This window comes from Oncorhynchus masou, chromosome 30 (genome assembly GCF_036934945.1).
Source record: "Oncorhynchus masou masou isolate Uvic2021 chromosome 30, UVic_Omas_1.1, whole genome shotgun sequence".
NCBI lineage: Eukaryota > Metazoa > Chordata > Actinopteri > Salmoniformes > Salmonidae > Oncorhynchus > Oncorhynchus masou.
In genome coordinates, this window is record NC_088241.1 from 43,175,784 (window position 1) to 43,196,875 (window position 21,092).

The 21,092-nt window shown below is 42.8% G+C and overlaps 2 protein-coding genes across 2 annotated transcripts in view; both read right to left on the reverse strand.

The window, feature by feature from the left end:
• Positions 1-6,555: 6,555 nt before the first annotated feature.
• Positions 6,556-10,991, reverse strand: LOC135522636 (BMP and activin membrane-bound inhibitor homolog). Its single transcript, XM_064949084.1, has 3 exons — positions 10,429-10,991; positions 8,244-8,522; positions 6,556-7,543 (listed from the first exon to the last, which is right to left on the reverse strand). The coding sequence occupies exons 1-3, from the start codon at positions 10,502-10,504 to the stop codon at positions 7,125-7,127; spliced, it is 774 nt and encodes a 257-aa protein (XP_064805156.1). The 5' UTR covers positions 10,505-10,991; the 3' UTR covers positions 6,556-7,124.
• A 7,430-nt stretch (positions 10,992-18,421) lies between these two features.
• Positions 18,422-21,092, reverse strand: part of LOC135522635 (WW domain-containing adapter protein with coiled-coil-like) — a 44,014-nt gene continuing 41,343 nt past the window's right edge. Inside the window, exon 13 of the mRNA XM_064949083.1 lies at positions 18,422-21,024. Coding sequence (XP_064805155.1) covers positions 20,955-21,024 — 70 coding nt within the window. The 3' untranslated portion in view covers positions 18,422-20,954. The remainder of the gene's footprint in view (positions 21,025-21,092) is intronic.

Below are 21,092 nucleotides of genomic sequence, written 5' to 3' on the forward strand. Positions count from 1 at the left end.
AAAGTGAACTCAGTCATTGACATGGTCATGGTGGCATAGCAGGTACATCGCAATGCCTCGACCAAGAAGTTGTGAGTTCAAATCCCAGGTGAGAAAAGCTTGAATAATAATTACTGTATAAACATACATATTTGACATACATGATTACATTGGGTAAGTTGAAAATACTGCATCTGTGTGATGTTCCGGAGACATCTTAACAACTAACTTTGGAAATATCATGAGAAAAATAATCATGTGAAATCTCAACAAATGTGAAGTGTTCCAAAACCACATGATTTCACATATGAAAGCTTATGTGATCACATGAAAATCTACATGTGAAACTGTATTTGAAATAACATCACATGAGAAATGTTCCAAAACAACATGGTTTCACATGTGAAATTGTTTTTTTTTCCCCCGTAAGGGATTGAGGGTTGCAGAGCTCATACATGAACGCTTTACACACAGAATGAATATCATGTTTATAAATTGTACATAACAACAATCACATATAGGCCTATATGCCAAACATGATTTTCCATGTGTACGTACTGTATTAAAAAAAAATTGAAAGATTTCATCACCACTTAACGTCTTAACATGTCTGTCCCTGGTTGCATCCCTATCCTCTATATAGTGCACTACTTCTGACCAAAACCCTATTTGTTAATAGGGTTTCATTTGGGAAACATATTGATTTTTAATGGTTAATAGGACACTTTCCCCAAACAAACCCTACAGTTTAACGTTCCCCAGAAAGTGTCGTAAACGTCTCAGAGAATAATTATCCAGCGTTTATCCCCAATGTTTTGGGACAAAGCAGCCTAAATTTTTATTTTTTTTATTTTTTTATTTTACCTTTATTTAACCAGGCAAGTCAGTTAAGAACACATTCTTATTTTCAATGACGGCCTGGGAACAATGGGTTAACTGCCTGTTCAGGGGCAGAACGACACATTTGTACCTTGTCAGATCGGGGGTTTGAACTCACAACCTTCTGGTTACTAGTCCAACGCTCTAACCACTAGGCTACCCTGCCGCCCCCTGTCTAATTTCACTTTGTCCTGCAGTGGTGTCGTACTCCAACATGTGGTACACATGTATGATCTGAATTTGGGCCAGTTTACTACAGCAGGAAAATAATCTGTCTGCAACAGGAAATATGAATTATTATGTGGATAATATTATGTGGATAATGAATCAACATTTTTGTAGGAGTTCAATACATTTTTCTGATGGGATAATCAAGTTTGACATTTCTAAGTGAAAATTACAAACTTCAGTATCCCTTTTTAACCTCAAATACACTACAAGTTTGACATTTCCTGCATTGCAAGAAAGTTTTCCTGCAAGAGCCAAACGGTTGATGAAATTAAGATCCTACATCTGTAGATATGTCAGTTAGTAATTTCTCAAACATAAACAAATAGATAAATTCATTTTGTCAGGAGCGGTTTTATCACGTATAGACTCCATGTCCCAGTTGTCCGTCTGTAGTTGATTTAGTTTGGCTCCCTCCCTGTGAAATACATTGGGCACATTTTTCCACAGCACGTTATTGGGTGTCACTTGACAATGGCCACCCACCTGAGCCTGAATCCAAACTGAAACGGAACAATCCGGTTAGGACCCAGGCTACACCCACCCATCCACCCTCTATAGAGAAAACGACCCATACTGGGTCTCTAAACACCAGTGCTGCTCCTGTAATCAAATCTCTCAGTGACCAAGATATCATCTGATCTGACATGGTTTTAAAAGCTAAAGTGTGACAACCGGGATGAGATATGCCACTGCCCATTCATCACCTGGCAGGCTATAAAAATCTGCATCCCAAATGTCACCCTATTCCCTATTTAGTGCACTACTTTTTATCAGGGCCCATAGTGCACCTTATATGAAATAGGATGCCATTTGGGACGCAGGTCCACAGTCTTATCTGTTATTGTAGGATTAGATTCTCTGGACATTTGACTGCCTGCAATCCTTTTAATCTGTCCTTTCAGTCTGGTAATTCCTGGGATCTAGGTCTCACAATGCACACACATAATAACCTCCCTGCACAGAGTCCCACCCGGAGATATGGCTGCCAACTAACACACACACTAGACCAGGGATTTAGCTGCCAACTCAAGGTGTTGCCGCTACTCACTGTCCCTACTCTGTTCTCTTCACAGAGAGAGAAGCCTGACTGGCCAGCTGCCAATTTACTTTGTGAAAGCCATTATTATGGGGGGTGGGAGGGCTTATTGAACAGTTTCAACTTCTGTTCTGCTCATGTTCAGCCTCTGTTGTCATTCTCTGTGTTCACAGTTGGCACCTGATAATGTACTCCATCTCTCCTCTACTACAGAAGTGTGTTGGGAGGTATAGGGACCACGTTAACAGCAGGATGTGGCATAAAGGTGGGAGTTGGTATTTCAGTCAAATAGAAAGTGGAGGTCCTGCATAGTACATCCAAACTGCTGCAGTATGTAGTCTTAAAATATGGCCTATATTCCCTACATGTATGACTAGGACCACCTGACTTGGATAACATCAGACTACATGAGAGGCCTTTTTAACCATCCTTGTTGGGTACTGGCAATATAAGCTTATCCATGTCAGCCGTGAGTGGAAGTATGAGTGGTCATAGAGAGAGAGAGCGAGAGAGATATGAGTGTGTCTCTGAGGGTAAGAAGTGTCAGAGACTCTAAGGCGAGGTAGACACTGTTCTGCTGTCTGTCTTCAGGGTCAGGTGAGGGGCCAATAAATGTGTGTGTGTATGTGTATGCACTCAGGCTTTGTTGGGGACAGCTCGTCACAAGGTCTAGTCTGGCTCCTTAATGGACTCTAAAAAATAGTCTCAATACCAGCCATGGGGACACGTTAGGTGGCTTCCAGCCTCCTCACTGAAGCTCAGGGCTCTTCTCTCTGCCACGGCTTAGAGTTGGAGACGCAAACTAAACCAACAGGACACTTGACTAGCAGCGTGGTTTGTTACCTATACCTGTACATAGATATTGGAGTATCTATTTGGGACTTTTTTGTAATCCTGAAATTGTATTTCATTTGACATGTTAGTAATTTAGCAGATGCTCTAGTCCAGAGTAACTTACAATAGTGAATGCATATATTTACATTAGTACTGGTCCCCCGTGTCTCCTGTCTCAGACTCCTCTGTTAATGATCTTTCATTTGTAGAGTTAGTGTTTGATTTAACCGTGGTTGGTCTGCAGCTGAGAAACCCCTTTTAAAAACATCACAAAAAACGCCTATTTACACACGGTGACATTAAGCTTCAAGAGCCTCAAGCCGGATCTCGTAAACATTCCCAACTTGATTTTTCTCAAGGCAGATTTAAATCTAAACATTAACAACATGCAGGGCTAAATGTTTAGATGGGCTGAAGGTCAAGGAGGGCAGGGACCAACCCATGTTGTATCCATTCAAAGGAAGTGAACTTGCCTTTGGGCGGAATAAATATTTATTCCGTGTCTTATTTAAAAGGATGTCCATTCGTCACGGGCAGAATGACACTTGAATATGCGTCACGGTGGAAACCCAACAGGAACGTCTATTTTCATGAACGTATAAATTGTATGTTCTCTAAAATGACACATTGTTTGTTTTTGAGAATGTTTTTATTTATTTTAACGGCTGACAAGTAAATAGTCTTCAGTGGGTCATTTATACGGCGTATGTTTTCAAGACAGGCCACAGGAGTTACAAGAACTATCTCTGAGAAGCGAAAAGGTCCCGGAGTTCATTTGTGAAACCGTTTATAGTGTGTGTCCTCATATATATATATATAGACTTCTCCGCATATCAGTTTGTGTACTGTGAGTAAATTCTATGTAGTCAAGAGTTTGCTACACGGAGAAGCATTCACCTGTAATCTTCACCAATAACTAATTGATCATGATTGTCTTTATTACTCAGCATTATTCAACATGGGATAAACTGAAATCTCTACAGAGCCTGAGGAAGAGGAAGAGGGGAAAAACAAGAATAACATTCAAGGCTATAAAAGCTGTGTAATGACCCATTACTATGTGCAGGTGTTAACAGGTCCCGTGTGTGTTTACACTTCGTATATTGTTTAACACAGGGCACCGAATAGTCTATGGGATCCCTACATACACACTGCACCGACTGCATGAGCGTTTTAATCGCCAGCGAGGTGGAGAGAGAAGAAATGAGAACAGCTCTGATTTAAATCACGGTAGTTAACCTTCCCCTCTACGAGGTTTGGAAAATGTCACATACCAATAAAAGCTGTATATCTCACCTCATTGCTGCTAGTGCAGAAACCTGGGACTGGAGTCTATGGGCCCTATGATTCTTGAGAGGTCTACACACGAGAGTGAGAGCGAGAGACAGCGGGAGCAACCCAAAAGGCATCCTATTACGTATATACTGCACCATATAGGCAACAGGGTGCCTTTCCAGACGCATCCAGAATCTACACCAATAACAATTCATTGGCAAGTTAGAAAGGGGACATTTTGAAGTGACTTCAAAACAAATTGGGCTTTTGAAGGGAGCCAGTCGACCGCCTCATTACATTTGCATGTCAATACAAACAGCCTGACCGCCTGCCGCTCAGCAAAATGGCAGCCGATCCTAATGGGCCTGGAGAAGTGTTTTATTGTAGAGCCACTGTGCATGGGGTCTAACAGTAGCATCAAGAGGCACTACTAGTGTGTGTGTGTGTGTGTGTGTGCCCTCCCCCTTCAGACATCCCTGCCTGTCTGGTATCAGCAGGTGATGGGAGCGAGCAGAACAAAAAACACGGGGCACATTAGCTGTCCAAACCAGAGGGTCTTGTTATTATTGCAGGGTAATAATCCTGGGGAGACTAAGTGTCTGCGTGGGCTGAGGCCCGGCTGAGGCAGATTGCTGTTAAGTGGTTAGCCTGGTAATAGTGTTTTCCTTAAGGCCTAATGGAGAGAAACAAGAAGTCAGCCTGGAACTGACACACACACAGTAGACACGCACACACGCATGCAAACGGACAGGCACACAGACAGACACACACACAGTAGACACGCACACAGTAGACACGCACACACGCATGCAAACGGACAGGCACACAGACAGACACACACACGGTAGACACGCACACACGCATGCAAACGGACAGGCACACTGACAGACACACACACGGTAGACACGCACACACGCATGCAAACGGACAGGCACACAGACAGACACACACACGGTAGACACGCACACACGCATGCAAACGGACAGGCACACAGACAGACACACACACGGTAGACACGCACACACGCATGCAAACGGACAAGCACACAGACAGACACACACACAGTAGACACGCACACACGCATGCAAACGGACAGGCACACAGACAGACACACACACAGTAGACACGCACACACGCATGCAAACGGACAGGCACACAGTAGACACGCACGCACGCAAACGGACAGACACACAGACAGGTGGACCTAAAATAAACAACTTACTTTCCTTCTCTCTGTCTTGGTTACCAAGGAGAGGAGTAAACACAGTTCTTTTGAACTTTTGAACCGTGGTTCCCAAAACATGCTATGTTCCTTTTGAAGGCCCAACTCTTAGGCTGCTACGTTAACGTTCCTACAAGTACACAGAATCCTGCATTGCCATGATTGATTCTTCCACATCATTTATCACAGTCAAAGTCCACCAAAGTTTTTCATCAAAAAGAAAAAAAAGTAGCTGGTTGAAATTGGTCATGCGATATGTCTTTGTGTCTCATAGTGGACAGGCTTTACAGCTAGATACACGTACCATCAGGGGAAGTAGTACGACGTAATAAAGTAGAAGGCCTACCAAACAGACTGGAGAAAAGGAGAGGGGGGTTTCAACACAACAACAATAGAAATATAGTCTTCACATTATTGAAGCTAGAACTCTGCGGGTTCCATATGAACTCTCCCGATAACCCGTGCATAACTCTCTCAATAAAACACATGCGCAACCTCAGGCTTGAGATCTATTTCTAAGCTGCGTAATAAGTGTCAATTGGGGCATAATCGCTAGCCTCGTCGCTTGGCAAAGAAAAGAGCCCACTTGGTCAACACAAGCTGGGATACAGGAGGGTTAGTGTGTTGGCTGAAACACATGCAGAGGAGCTGAATGGGGAGGGCTTCTACTGGCATTAGACCGAGTATAAAATAAATAGCCACACTACTTCCAGGAGGAATCCAGCAATGAAAGAAACCGAATGCGTTTGAAGCCCGAAATCCTGACCTTTGGAGGAGGTTCAAGAATGACTCAGATGTGGAGTACTACTGTGAAACAAGGCCTCACTGTGAAGTCAGCCCTACACGCACCACACAGCCAACACACTCCGCCTGATACTACACACACGCCGCCGCGGCCCACACTCCCACCGTCTGGGTATGAAACGTCACACCACCACGGCAGCGTGGCCCTCTCACTCACTACACATCCTCTTACATACTACTGTACACACACGAACCACACCAGGGGGGGGGGACATCTTGAAAAGAAATCTAACATGAGCCACGGCTCTCTGTTCCTCTCTTTCACACAGCAAGGAAGAACACACAGGACAGGGTCTTTCTTTCAGACAAAAATATATATATTTTCAATCTTTACAATAGGCTTGGATCAATAAACGTACACAGAGGAGTGCACACACCTACAGTCAACACTGAATTATTGAACTATTTTATTTTTGTTTAACCCTGGTGTCAGTGTAAAAGTCTTCTATTTAGCTTCTTTTTAAGCAAAACAACTTATTTTACTTTTTACAAATGTGCAAATAAGACAGATTTGGAATCCTTCAGCGCTCCCTGTATAGTCCAGGATCCACATGCAGACAGGGTCTTGACAGAGCTTTCTCAGTCCGTCGGTCAGTCCTGTCCTCAAGTTTAAATAGAGCCTCGATGGTTTGCCTTTCATTTTCAAGTAAAGTGCTCCTTTAGCAAAAACCACAAGGCTTGTGTTCAGTTCAGTCCTCTTTTTTTCCTCCATTGAAAAAAACCAGCCGTTAAGTAAAATAGACAAAACTGGGGATTCATTTTTAAAATTAAAAGAGGAAACCCAACGAGTAGAGGATAGACAGTCTTGGCTGTTTTTTGGGCGGGGGGGCATTGAGTAAGGTCAAACTAACTTAGAAAAGCAAGTCATACAAACTCCAGCTTCCCATGCCCACTGTACATCCCCCAGTGTACCAGAGACAGTATCTTGTCGTTCCCCAGGTCTGCCTGTCTCATCTTGTCACAGGTGAGGCAGCAGTTTTCGTGTCCTGTCACGGGCACCATACACTCCAGGTCTAGCTTCGCCATGTGGCCCTTCTTGGTGTGGTGGCCGTGGAAGCTGTAGTGGAGCCGTGACAGCATCTGCTGTCTCTGGTCCTGCAGCCGCTTGTTCTCGCTCCGGAGCATCCGTAAGGCCAGCATGATGAGGAGGACCAAGATGAGGCCTCCAGCGATGGGCACCGCAATCACCGCTGCCCTGAACCACACCTCTTTGGCCGAGGCCAGCTCCTGTACCCGCGTGACCAGGTGACGGTTGTTGCTCTCCGGCTGGTACCGGCCGTGGTCTGGACGAGGAGATAAGAGGGAAAGTGGGTTATTTCATTGTCTAGCGTACACTTGGCTCCTGCTTTCAGAAGGGAAATGCAATGTGTCGCCGAGCCTTATCCCAAATAAGAGCCAAAATAAACACATTTCAGCTAATAAACCTGCTAAACTCCAATACATAACAGAAAGTCCCACTTGAGAGCTCCCCCTTCCTCTCTGTATGACTATACACCTTGTCATGACTCAATGATGCTCGTATTTATACCTTCCTACATGCAGCCTGTGAAAGGATATTCTACAAGGCACATTCCTACTCGGTGGAGAAATTACATGGTGCACACACAACAAAAAAATATCTGATCTGCGTCCAAGTTCAGGTAAACCGGTGCCCCCCCCTCCTCCTCGCGGCTGTGCTGCAACCCATAAAAAAATCTAACTGAAGCTGTGTACAGGTGGGAATTAGGAAAAGGTGCATGCATTACAGTAGACCGTTAAACTAACCTCTGTGGTTGATTCAGTTACTGTATAGGGCTATGGTACATTTAAACACTATTTCAGAATATTACAGGGAGGAGACCTGAATAGGCTACACTACATATTGTCCGTTTGGTTGCTCTGTCTGTCACACATTAGAAACCTTATAGAACAGAATATAAAATAACAGCCATAATATTTCCAGTCAGAGCCATTTCATATTTCGACTCTCTCTTCTTATCTTACCTGCTGATTCTCTGGTGTGAGCCAGGTCGTGAAGGCCTCTGTAGTTGCACATGTCGTCGTGACAGCACTCCAGCATAGACAAACCCTCACTCAGGGCATTTGTGTTCTTAGAGCTGCATATGTCGGCAGCATTCGCTATGGGATCTAGACACCCGTGCGTGAGGGGAGAGTTAGAGTTCATTGGGTCCAGCACCTTGGTGAAACAGGCGTTTAGATCAGATTTACACATGTAGCCCGTGGCCACGCAGTGGGGGGCATCACAGTAACACCGTATTTCTCCTAAAAGAAAAGAAATGCAAAGTGTTAGCCATAGGCCTACTTGATTCGTTTAATGAGGTGTTGTCGGCTAAATAGTAGCGTATTCTCCAACATTTCAAGAATGGCTGACCCCAAATTCAGCATATTATCTAGTAATAACGTCTCAAAGAAATTGTTTGTGCTTTGAAACTTTTCCGCATACAAGGTCTGCCTTTTCTAACTGGGCAGCAGTTTGGGAAATGAAAACATGTTCCAACAGGGGAGAAATCTTGCGTTTTGTAGTCAAATTTGTGGAAATGTTATAAACTCCTCAGATAGATATTTGATAAAGTCACACACACATGGCTGTCATATCCAAGAATAAAATACAGCCAATAGCATATCTACTTTACTTTTACAACCAAATAATTATCTCAACTCGCTATTTCGATATTTGAATCAGAAACCAGACTACTTGTGTCTTTTAAAGACTGCCTAGTCGGATCTGAACCGACATTGGCAAAACGCATGTAAATGACAAGGTAACCCCTGAAAAGTAGACGTGTTCAAATGAAATGCAGTACATACGCCGAGGTTAGGCCCTTTCCGTTCAAAATTGTCCTTTTAGTCCGTCCCTATTATAAAACAGGAACCGTGTATCTTATAATTAGTGGTTTGTTTTCCAAAGTCAATTTCTTTCAACCCAAATGGAAACTCGTAAAAGGGGGTGAGAGAGCAGCGCTGGAGTCTCCTTTTTCATCTTTCATATGCAAGCATTTGTGTGGTCAGGATGGGCTGGGCGCAATGAGCTCTCTCGGCTTCTCATCTCAAAAGCTTCCACCAAACAACCTTGTTATTATTCGTTGTTTTTTTGCAACAAATACTTTATATATATATATATATATATATGTTAATTAACTATGTTAATATATATAGTGCTAAAAACGCGCAGCAAATGCTACGAATAGCGTTTCACCTATAGTCAGATGTTTTAAAATGACTGAAAATATTTGTATTGAGTCCAACAAGTTAAATATGGTACACGCTGTTTGGATCGACCTGTTTTATTTTTCAATGTAAATCCATAGCTTTACTAGTTAAAGGCTAATTAACATTGTCACAAGACAGCTACCCCCCCCCAAAACACACGCAGAGACGCACACAAATAAACACAGCCGTTGTGTGTTGTTACACGATGTTTGTGGACTTCCAGTCTCCAGTTACACGTTGTCATCTTCTTAATCATGAGCTGACCATTGACAGGGACCTGATAATGGCATTACGGCAACAAACTAATACATATGTTCTCGCAATTGCCAAATGTTTAATATATAGGAGCCAAACATCCGTAGCGTAGTAGCTACTGGCCTTTGCTTTCTACTTTGGAGACTCGAGTTGCCGTATTTACATTAAAACCCTATAGGCTACATAATATCACACACCCCATTGATGTGCCCTAGCGTGAGAATTATGAGAAACATTAGGGCCATTCAGTCTGTTAAGGTCTCTCATGGAACTCATGGGGGAAAACACAGACCACAAACGGTATAGAAAGTTACGTTTTCCATGGGTATAACAGTGCTATGGCACCTGTCCTGTGTTGGAATATATAGTAGATGAAACAAACTAAAGCTTATTGAGATTTAGAAACAGCATATTGAAAACACGCCACCTGGATGCGCGAATGGTTTTCATTTTTTGTTATAGGAAAGATCAAAGTTCGGAAAGTAAAGAGAGAGGAGATAAAATAATTTTGCTGACAAAACTGCGGTGTTTAATATTTTTACTTATTCAACGTTGCGCAATTGGAAACGGAGAAGAAAGCAATGATAAGGCCTGTGGGAGGTTCTGACCCCGTTTTCTCGCACTCAACCTTTTTGAACTTTTTCCTTTGGTCAGAAAAGGGCAAAGAAGACATGAAGGCATGTTTTAAGGGATCAAAGTTTACCTTTAGTGAGAAGAACAGCCATGGCACAGAGTTCCAGTTGTAGCCAAATGGAAATGAAACTGGAATGGCGATCCATTTACGATAAGTAGCCTAACTTTTTAGTCACTCTTATCCAAGTACCAAAACCCGCAGGGCTGAGCTCGAAGACACGGTTACATGAAATCTACAGAAGAAATAGTTGCCACAATCACAATCCACCGGAAGACGTAAGAAAAGCACGCGAAAAACGGAAGGCTTTTCCCTGCAAAGAAAAACTAGGCTACATGAGAAAAAGCCTAAAAGCCGACTGGTGTACTTGAACAGCCCTACTGGAAAAGCGGAACACTTGTATCGTTAGTTGCTGAAAAGAGGAAGAAAAAAACATTCCTTTAGTAGAAAACCGGATAAATGTCGTGACTACTTGTCCAATCCGACTTTACACACATCCACGATGGTGGTCAAGCATAACGTTTACAATCCGAAAACCACGAAATGTGAATAAAATGTTGTCTACTCTGGCATCAACACTTCAATAGTCGACTTCGGATAGCGGACCTCGAGTTGAAGAAATATCCGAGCCAGACTTCTCTACGTAACACAACTCCGCCCCATCAGCGCCCATTGGAGCACCCCTCGCTTAATTAGCATACTTCACGAACTTTACATTTCCATTGGTTCACCAGGCGGTCACTATTCATCATTCCTCTTACTGATAGTGCGATATAAGTCTATGGTGCTGACTAGGCTACAGTAAAGGTGAAGAAACATTGTTACCGTTTGTTTCACTCATTTTGCCGAGGGTGGCGTTGGCTACAATGTTGCATTACAAAGCGACATTGTTTTATTAAATAGCAGCATCAAAAATGCCTATAAATGCCTTAGAAACATTTTTAAACTATAACCATAGATTACATTCTACCGCAATAGCCTAATAATGAAAACAAACACTATCTGAACTTCTAAACAGACTAGGCTATTAGCTCATTTTTACATGTCTGTCTGTAGCTACAGTGTCATCCGCATTGCCTCGTCAGGCGGACGCCATCGGGAGCAGGTTCCCCAGGCTACGCCAGCCCGGAGATATCTAGATTGCTTCTGCCTGTGAGAATGGATGTTATGGGCGGAGCGGACAGGCGGTTAGAGAAATTAGCAATCCAAAAAGGCATATGGCGCCACTGAGACGACAGACAGACACTGACACTCAATTACCCTCCAACAATTCTATGCAAAACACACAGCAGCAGTGGTCTCCGATCGATATCAAAACCAACCAGCTCAACTCAAACCGTCACTATCCGTTGAGGTGTTGATTACTTAGGATGTAGACTGTTTGATGTTTGGTTTGAAAAATGAAAAGAATGAAGAAAAACATAATTTAAAGGCTGATTGATTGAGTTAGGCTAATAAAAGATTACAACCACACAATCATAATTCAGGAAAAAGGTGAAGCATTATTCACCAATGTGGTATTGTGTCTGGGAAAAGGGAGTATTATTTACGAATTCTGTGAAGGAAAGAGATTACAGGCTACATGGAATGACAGCTAGGTAAGGTTTTGCACTGATAGCATCAAACATTCTCGTGGATAACTTGCAGCAGCAGTTTTTGCCTGTTTATATCCCCTAATTATAAACCCCTTCAGGCAGAATCTCCAGAAAAGGGCAACAACGGCGACCTTCTTCATGACGGTAGATAAATGTCATAGGCCTACTCGCATAGTTCTAAAAGCGTAGCCTTGTGGGTCTAAATGGACACGAATTTTCATAGACTGCCTGAGTATGGAGAAGAGAGAGAGCAGACATAAAGACGCGCAGGCCTAATTATTTGCCCTACAGATAGATGGTCATCGACACAGTGTCAAAGGGTAAAGGGGTGCGATTCCGCTCAAGGGGACACGTACAGAAATAACTGGATTGACAGCAATTATCGGTAATTGTCGGTAATTCCTGAGAGGCGCCAGACCTATCCCTGATGTGCATCATCATCCACCCAAAACTATTCAACAAACTAAACCGAACTTGTTCTTCTGCCTCTAAATAGGACAACTGTGACAATAAGTAGTTTAGTTACATATTTCCCACAGCCCTTTCAACTTTTTATAACAAGCATAAAACTACTACTGTGCTCCGAAATTATGCTCTCCCTCAGGTTAATTATGTAACCTATATGGGCCCACGCTTTAGTCCACATGTAGGCTATTGGCTTTTGGAGGCAACTGTGCGACATAATAGCCCTTTTTCCCGAAAATAGAAGCAATTCTAAGAAACCATAGAAATTAAATAGAGGGTGTGATATTCTCAGACAAAAATAATATCCAATAGGCATTGAGGTTCTAGCTCTATAAATTCATCATGAATGGCATGTTCCATGCATGACAGGAAGGTATTTTGCCAGTATCTCAGCTGTATGGTCGATTGACGCCATCTACTGACTCAGAGTGAAATGTCCGTTGTGTCTAAACTGAACCGTAGATCACAAACTCTCTTGCACGAAAAATCCTTTGATGAATCAATCAATCATGTTAAGTCAAATCAACTCAAACCAATCAATCAAATTAAGTCAAATCAACTCAAACCAATCAATCAAATCAACTCAAATAACTCAAACCAATCAATCAAATAACTAAAATATTTGTTCAGTCATTTTAATATGACTGAATAATACTAGATGCTGTTTAGTTTCAAGCAGTTGGTGCAAAGTAGGACACTGAGTATGGACAGGGCAAACTATGCCATGTATCTGCCCCCTGATGGCCAGTCAGTCCCACCTAATGGGGTAGAACCTAGTAGATAGATGGATTGCATAATCAAAAAAAGAGAACGGGTAAGGAAACAAAACAGTGTGTGTTTTCATGCTGAGGGGATCAGTGTCGGTGAGCTGGTCAGACTGGGGCTTTTCATGTTGCTGACCATTAAACTGTCCACACCTGGAGGTGTGAATCAGAGACAACAAGGGTGTGTATAGGGCCAGTCGTCTGAGGGCCCCCGGGGGGAAGTTCCCCCTAGGTACAGATCACATTCCCCCTCCAAATTGTGTTATTAACCATTAGTGGGGGGGAAATGCAAAACTGACCCATGATCAGCGCAAAGGGGTAAATTCACTGTACTTTGCTGGGGAGCGGGGACAGAGAGCTCGGTCTGTCTGCAGCCGTTTGTCCCTGCCAATGTCAAGCCCCTGTCAGTCTGTGATGCCTGGATGGGTTCTCTTGAGCCTGACTACAGGATCCCTGCCTAGAGAGCTATTGTTTGGGCTGTGAGGGAATGACAGCACTTACCTGTCAATATATAGAGAATGGGAATGGGAGATAAGTGGGGGTGAGTTGAAGACTACCTGAGTAAGTAGAGGATGTCCTGGGACCCCTTCAGTCCAGACGGTAATCTGGTCAGTGATCCACTCAACTGTGTGGGGAGAAACAAGAGGTCAGTTTAGAACTGACACACACACTTCCCCCGCGTGTGTCTCTCTCACCCAGGGTCTCCATCTGCCAGCCGAGACGGGAGCAGAGTTAGACAGACATCCCCTGACACCTCTGTCTTCATCCTCTCTTAGACGTGTGTGTCATATCAAGTTTGAGGTCGTCTCGTCTAGGGAAAGATTGGGTGGCTCCATTAATTGTTCATGCTTTCTTCCCTACTACAAAGGTAGAAGGTACCTATCCACTGTTAATTAGTAGCCTCGGTTCAGATGAATGGAAGAGTTAATTTAATCAAACGTTCAAAGATTGAGCAAGTTGGGAATGTAGCCTGCAGACTTTGGTCCCAACAGGGTCCACTGTGAGGATTTGAGCCTTCACCACAAGTTTATGAGAGGCCTGATCTACAGTGCATCCGTGTGTTCGACATGTGGGACATTTTTAGGTCCCAGATGGACAGAAAAAAAGGGATTAGCCTAATTACTATGTTATAACTTACACTGTACAAGTATCTTCTACCCCCAAGCCATAAGACTTCTGAACAATTAATCAAATGCCCCTCACTCCATTTGTTTTTTTACACTGCTGCTACTCACTGTTTATTGTCTATGCATAGTCACTTCACCCCCACCTACATGTACAAATTACATTGACTGATCTGTACCCCTGCACATTGACTCGGTACAGGTACACTCGGTATATAGCCTCGTTATTTTTATTTTATTGTGTTAATGATTTATTATTTTACTACTTTAATTTATGAGGTAAATATTTTCTTAACTCCTTATTGAACTGCACTGTTGGTTAAGGGCTTGTAAGTAAGCATTTCACGGTAAGGTGAACACTTGTTCTATTCGGCACATGTGACAAATAAAGTTTGATCACCTTACATAAGGATTTCATAAAACATACATGTACAGTGACAGACAAAATGAGAAAAAAAATCCAGAAAATCGCATTGTAGGATTTTTAAAGAATTTATTTGCAAATGATGGTGAAAATAAGTATTTGGTCAATAACAAAAGTTTATCTCAATACTTTGTTATATACCCTTTGTTGGCAATGACAGAGGTCAAACATTTTCTATAAGTCTTCACAAGGTTTTCACACACTGTTGCCGATATTTTGGCCCATTCCTCCATGGAGATCTCCTCTAGAGCCGTGATGCTTTGGGGCTGTTGCTTGTCAACACGGACTTTCAACTCCCTCCAAAGATTTTCTATGGGGTTGAGATCTGGAGAGTGGCTTGGCCACTCCAGGACCTTGAAATGCTTCTTACGAAGCAGTCTTCCCAGCCTGGTGCAGGTCCACAACTTTGTTTCTGGTGTCCTTTGACAGCTCTTTGGTCTTGGCCATAGTGGAGTTTGGAGTGTGACTGTTTGAGGTTGTGGACAGGTGTCTTTTATACTGATAACAAGATTCAAACAGGTGCCATTAATACAGATAACGAGTGGAGGACAGAGGAGCCTCTTAAAGAAGTTACAGGTCTGTGAGAGCCAGAAATCTTGCTTGTTTGTAGGTGACCAAATACTTGTTTTCCACCATAATTTGCAAATAAATTCATAAAAAATCCAACAATGTGATTTTCTGGATTTTTTTTCCTCATTTTGTCTGTCATAGTTGAAGTGTACATATGATGAAAATTACAGGCCTCTCTCATCTTTAAGTGGGAGAACTTGCACAATTGTTGGCTGACTAAATACTTTTTTGCCCCACTGTATGTCATATAAACTGAGCAAAAAAAGAAACGTCCACTCACTGTCAACTGCGTTTATTTTCAGCAAACTTAACATGTATAAATATTTGTATGAACATAACAAGATTCAACAACTGAGACATAAACGTAACAAGTTCTACAGATATGTCACTAACAGAAATTTAATAATGTGTCCCAGAACAAAGGGGGTGTCAAAATCAAAAGTAACAGTCAGTATCTGGTGTGGCCACCAGCTGCATTAAGTACTGCAGTGCATCTCCTCCTCATGGACTGCACCAGATTTGCCAGTTCTTGCTGTGAGATGTTACCCCAATCTTCCACCAAGGAACCTGCAAGTTCCCGGACGTTTCCAGGGGGAAAGGCCCTAGCCCTCACACTCTGATCCAACAGGTCCCAGACGTGCTCAATGGGATTGAGATCCGGGCACTTCGCTGGCATGGCAGAAAACTGACATTCCTGTCTTGTAGGAAATCCCGCACAGAAAGAGCAGTATGGCTGGTGGCATTGTCATGCTGGAGAGTCCTGTCAGGATGAGCCTGCAGGAAGGGTACCACATGAGGGAGGTGGATGTCTTCCCTGTAACACACAGCGTTGAGATTGCCTGCAATGACAACAAGCCAAGAGTGAAGAGCACTTTTTGCCAGTCCTGCGACGGTGGGTTTGTGCCCATAGGCAAAGTTGTTGCCGGTGATGTCTGGTGAGGACCTGCCTTACAGGTCGATGTGTTCGGATGTACCAATCCTGTGCAGGTGTTGTTACACATGGTCTGCCACTGCAAGGACGATCAGCAATCCGTCCTGTCTCCCAGTAGCGCTGTCTTAGGCATCTCACAGTACGGACATAGCAATTTATTGCCCTGGCCACATTTGCAGTCCTCATCCCTCCTTGCAGCAAGCCTAAGGCACGTTCACACAGATGAGCAGGTACCCTGGGCATCTTTCTTTTGGTGTTTTTATGAGTCAGTAGAAAGACCTCTACTGTGTCCTAAGTTTTCATAACTGTGACCTTAATTGCTTACCGTCTGTCAGCTGTTTTCTGTCTGAACGACCGTTCCACAGGTGCATGTTGATTAATTGTTTATGGTTCATTGAACAAGCATGGGAAACAGTGTTTAAACCCTTTACAATGAAGATCTGAAGTTATTTGGATTTTTACGAATTATCTTTGAAAGACAGGGTCCTGAAAAAGGGACATATCTATTTTTGCTGAGTTTATGTAAGACTACTGTATGAAAGCTACTTTTATTACCTTTACATTTGGTATTTTTAAATTCTAAAGTAAATTTTTCCTATAAGTTTTAAGTACTGCAGGACTACGCAGACAACTACTAGGCCAAATAACGTCACCGACAGGAACTGTCAATGTTTTTCCATTCTAAGATGTTATCAGCTTCCCACCTTGTCAGAGGCAGGTTTCATCAGGCTTTGATTTTTTTTTTAGATAAAAAATGTGATTAAACCACTTTGGTAAAATGTCTGGCTGGCTTAATCTTCAAGAAGGATCCATACCTTGACAAGAAAATTACTGCTTTTAGTAGCCTGTAGTCTCCAAATTACCAATTTCACAGCTGCTGTTGCTTCATTTCAGCACTGCGGTCTACGGTCCAGTGATCTTGTAGTTCTGGTGAGAGAAAATGGTTATTACAAAGTTTGGCAAAAGAGTATAAAATGCAAAGAGAGTAATTATTTGATATAGTGTACAAGCGTCATTAATTAAGGAAACGTACAAGAATTACATTGCGCAAACCTACCTGGTTCTTTGTTGTGTGCAATCATATGGGAAAGACAACAGCGCCATCTAGCAATGAGTAGAATAAGTGACACTACTGTCGCCAAGACAAACTCAAGGTTCAAATCTACTTGGCATCCCTTTGGTTTCATGTGTGAAACATTGGTGTGGTGTGTGTTCTGTTCAACGTAAAATATAACTTGTGGGCCTCCCGGGTGGCGCAGTGGTCGAAGGTATCGCAGTGCCACCAGACTCTGGGTTCGCAGCCGGCCGCGACTGGGAGGTCCAAGGGGCGACGCACAATTGGCCTAGCGTCGCCCGGGTTAGGCCGGTAGGGATATCCTTGTCTCATCGCGCACTAGCGACTCCTGTGGCGGGCGGGGCGCAGTGCACGCTGACCAGGTCGCTATGTGCACGGTGTTTCCTCTGACACGCTGGATGCGCGGTGTTTTAAGAAGCAGTGCGGCTTGGTTGGGTTTCGGAGGATGCTTGGCTCTCGACCTTCGTCTCTCCCGAGTCCGTACGGGAGTTGTAGCGACAAGACAATTGGATAACACGAAATTGGGGAGAAAAAAAATGGGGTACAATTATATATATATATACACACACCTCCTTTCAACTATGCCTTTGCAGTCTCCATACTCCTTGTATTCAGTGACATTAACTGGAGCCCTTCACAGTAGACCTACTGATTTTAAGAGGGTTCCTTGTCCTGCAGAGGAGAGAAATCTAGAGTAGGAACTGGGTAAAGGGAAGGAAAACAGGAATATTAAATGGAGAGTATGATTGGGTAAAGCAGGACAACTAGAAGATAAGCATGAGTGGGGAGAAGGGACAGGGAGGCATTGCCAGCTTCCTAATGGCAGCAGTCCACATTTTCACATCAACATAAAAGGACTATTCGAACGGCCACAATGACAAGAACCGCTATATGCGTTCTAAGAAACAAAATACGTTATAATCTAAAAATGCACATATGGGTCTTTGTTGCAAGGGTTCAAATAATCTCTAGTTGTGTTGCATTCACTTATTTTGTATACAAACATGTCTGACATGACGATGAGTAAACATGGTAGCACAGACTGACACTCAGGCAAGGTCAGCACAAAGCACTTTAGCCAAAAATAACTGAATTCAAAGTGCAAAACAGAGACATCTTGGTCCTATAGAGGCATATTTTATTTATTTTATTCAATATACTCAGAGGAAAACAATATACAAAGCAATGTGGTCATATTTACTGAATGTGTTGGTGCAGCTCAAATCACAGACTCACTAGAATAATAGAACAGTGGAGAAAAACATGTCACAGCTGAGGACATACGGTTCCCAAATGGCACCAGATACCCTATATAGTGCACTACTTTTGACAAGTCCTATGGACCCTGGTCAAAAGTTTTGCACTACATAGGGAATAGGGTGCTATTTGGGATAGAAACACTGTTCCCGCTCTGACTCAGAGTGAACAGGGGAACAAACACAACATATACAAAGATGCAATTCTGGGTTGGAGTGCCAAAACAACCCTATGTAGATTGATGCATGACATGCTTATTGAATATCTTTGTTACTGATCAAACCGAAAACAAACTTGGTACATTTATTTCCATGTCAGAGGCTGTGTGACTTAAGACTTTCAACAAGGCACTAGCGTTATAATAGTAATAATACAATGTAAAACCTAACAGAAAACTGCAATAAAATAACCAGTGCTCGCTTGAGTTTAGCATGTTTATTACAATACGTACATTTCACATTTGACCGTGTGACCTGGCTTTAATTGCCCTGCCCGACCTCTGACCATGGTGTGTGGGGCAGCGATCATAATCTCCATGCCTATGTCCCTAATGGTACCCTATATAGTACACTACATTTTGACCAGTCCCTATGGGCAGGATGACTAAAAGAGAAGAAGACTGAGACAATGTCATAACAAAGAACATGCCAAGCGCTCCAATTGCGTCATTCAGGTAAGTTCACCGGGCGCTCCATTTGGCTCCCAGTGGACCTGCCGAAGAATCTTGAAAATGATGACATCACTGTCTTCTCCATTTTAGTCTTGCTTATGGGCCCTGGTCAAAGGTAGTGCAGTACAAAATGGAATCCGGTGCCATTTCAGACACACCTTGCCTCGGTAGTGCCCCCCAAACCACTTCTTTAATAGCTCTCATTCGCACTCATTCACAACAGGGTGCAAAGGAAAATGTGTAGCAATAATTTATAACATTCTGATATACTAGTAATCACTGCAACTTTTTAAACTTGTTAAAACCTCTTAAACTCCATTATTACCTTATCAAATGTACATAGGAATGAACTCTTAGTTGAACCGAGATGGCGCCACCTCACATTTAATAAAAGTACAGTTCTACCCCCCAAAAATACAAAAATAACTTAGCTGGAAAGTTTGAGAAAGAAAAAACCAACAGGAGGGTTTTTAGAAAGACAACTGCTCGGTGGCTCCTCAGAAGAGCTAGACCAGGGGGGTTGGGCTTCGGCACGTAATGGGTGTGGTCAGGGGCAGGGTTGAGGGAGGGACTAGCATCGGGAATTAACCTTGATGTAAATAACATCACAACATTGCTGTGCTCTTTCATATTTTTTCCCCCCATCACACCATCAGGCACTGGTTTGGCTACTGTGAGCTGTGAACAAAGATCTCTGAACCATTGCAACCAGGCATGATTAACCTTTTTAGGAGGATGGTGGAGATGGGTACCTGTCTCCCAAACATCACCCTATTCCCTATATAGTGCACTACGTTTGCCAAAAGTACTGGCATATAAAGGGAAAAGGGTGCCATTTGAGAGACATTGTGTGTGTAACCTTAATACTTCCACCAGAGGGTAATACATTCGTCAAATATGACTGGGTTTCATCCATAGAGCATTATTATTATTATGCAAGAGCAGAGAAAACTAGAAAATTAAAACGTGAGTTTGTTTTGTTTGCGTTACGGTATTTTTTTATGATTCAGTTCCAGTTCCATGCAGGTCATAGGTCACAGACATGCTCAAGGCAATGGTTCACTGATCTATTAACAAAAAAGCTTGAAGTCTGCAGACTGAGTGCCTCTGTCCCAAATGGCACCCTATTCCCTATATAGTGCAATACTTTCGACCATGGCCCATAGGGTTCCGGTCAAAAGTAGTGTACTATATAGGGAATAGTGTGCCATTTGGGACATTGCCCGACTGATGCGTTTAACATGAAGAAGGCTATGAACTGAAGCTGTTGATTCCTCGGGCATAACGTTGACTCGTTTGGATGTCAAAAGCTTTGATAAACATGGCTTTCCATGGCTTCAGTCATCTACAAAACATATTTACAACATGGATAACATCTACAAGAAATCTACATCTCCAGGGCGCAAAAACCAACCATGATTGCGTCCTGTTGGCCCCGTTCAAAAGTAGCGCAGTATAAATTGAAAAGGGTGCCATTTGGGATGCAAGCCATGTCTAACCCTTCTCTCCGCTCTTCTCCTCCACAACAACCATCAACCACTCAGACTCTCTCCACCTAACCAAGCCCTCTCAAAGCCCAGTCCAGTGGTCCAAAACCAATCCAACTGCAGCTCAAAAGTGTTAAGACTGGGCACAGAACAAGAACACATAATGGTTCTCCCAACCAAGAGCTCTCTTCCAACCATGTGCAATGGGTCTCTTCCCCTCTCTTCAAGTCAAGTCCTCAGACCATGAAGGAATTCTGATTCTTCAACTTTTCAAGTTCTTTAATTTGTTGTCTCAAAAATAATATCCTAGAGGAAAGAGTAAAAAATAAACATGTATTAGTTGACATAAAATATTTGTAATAATTTAACATATT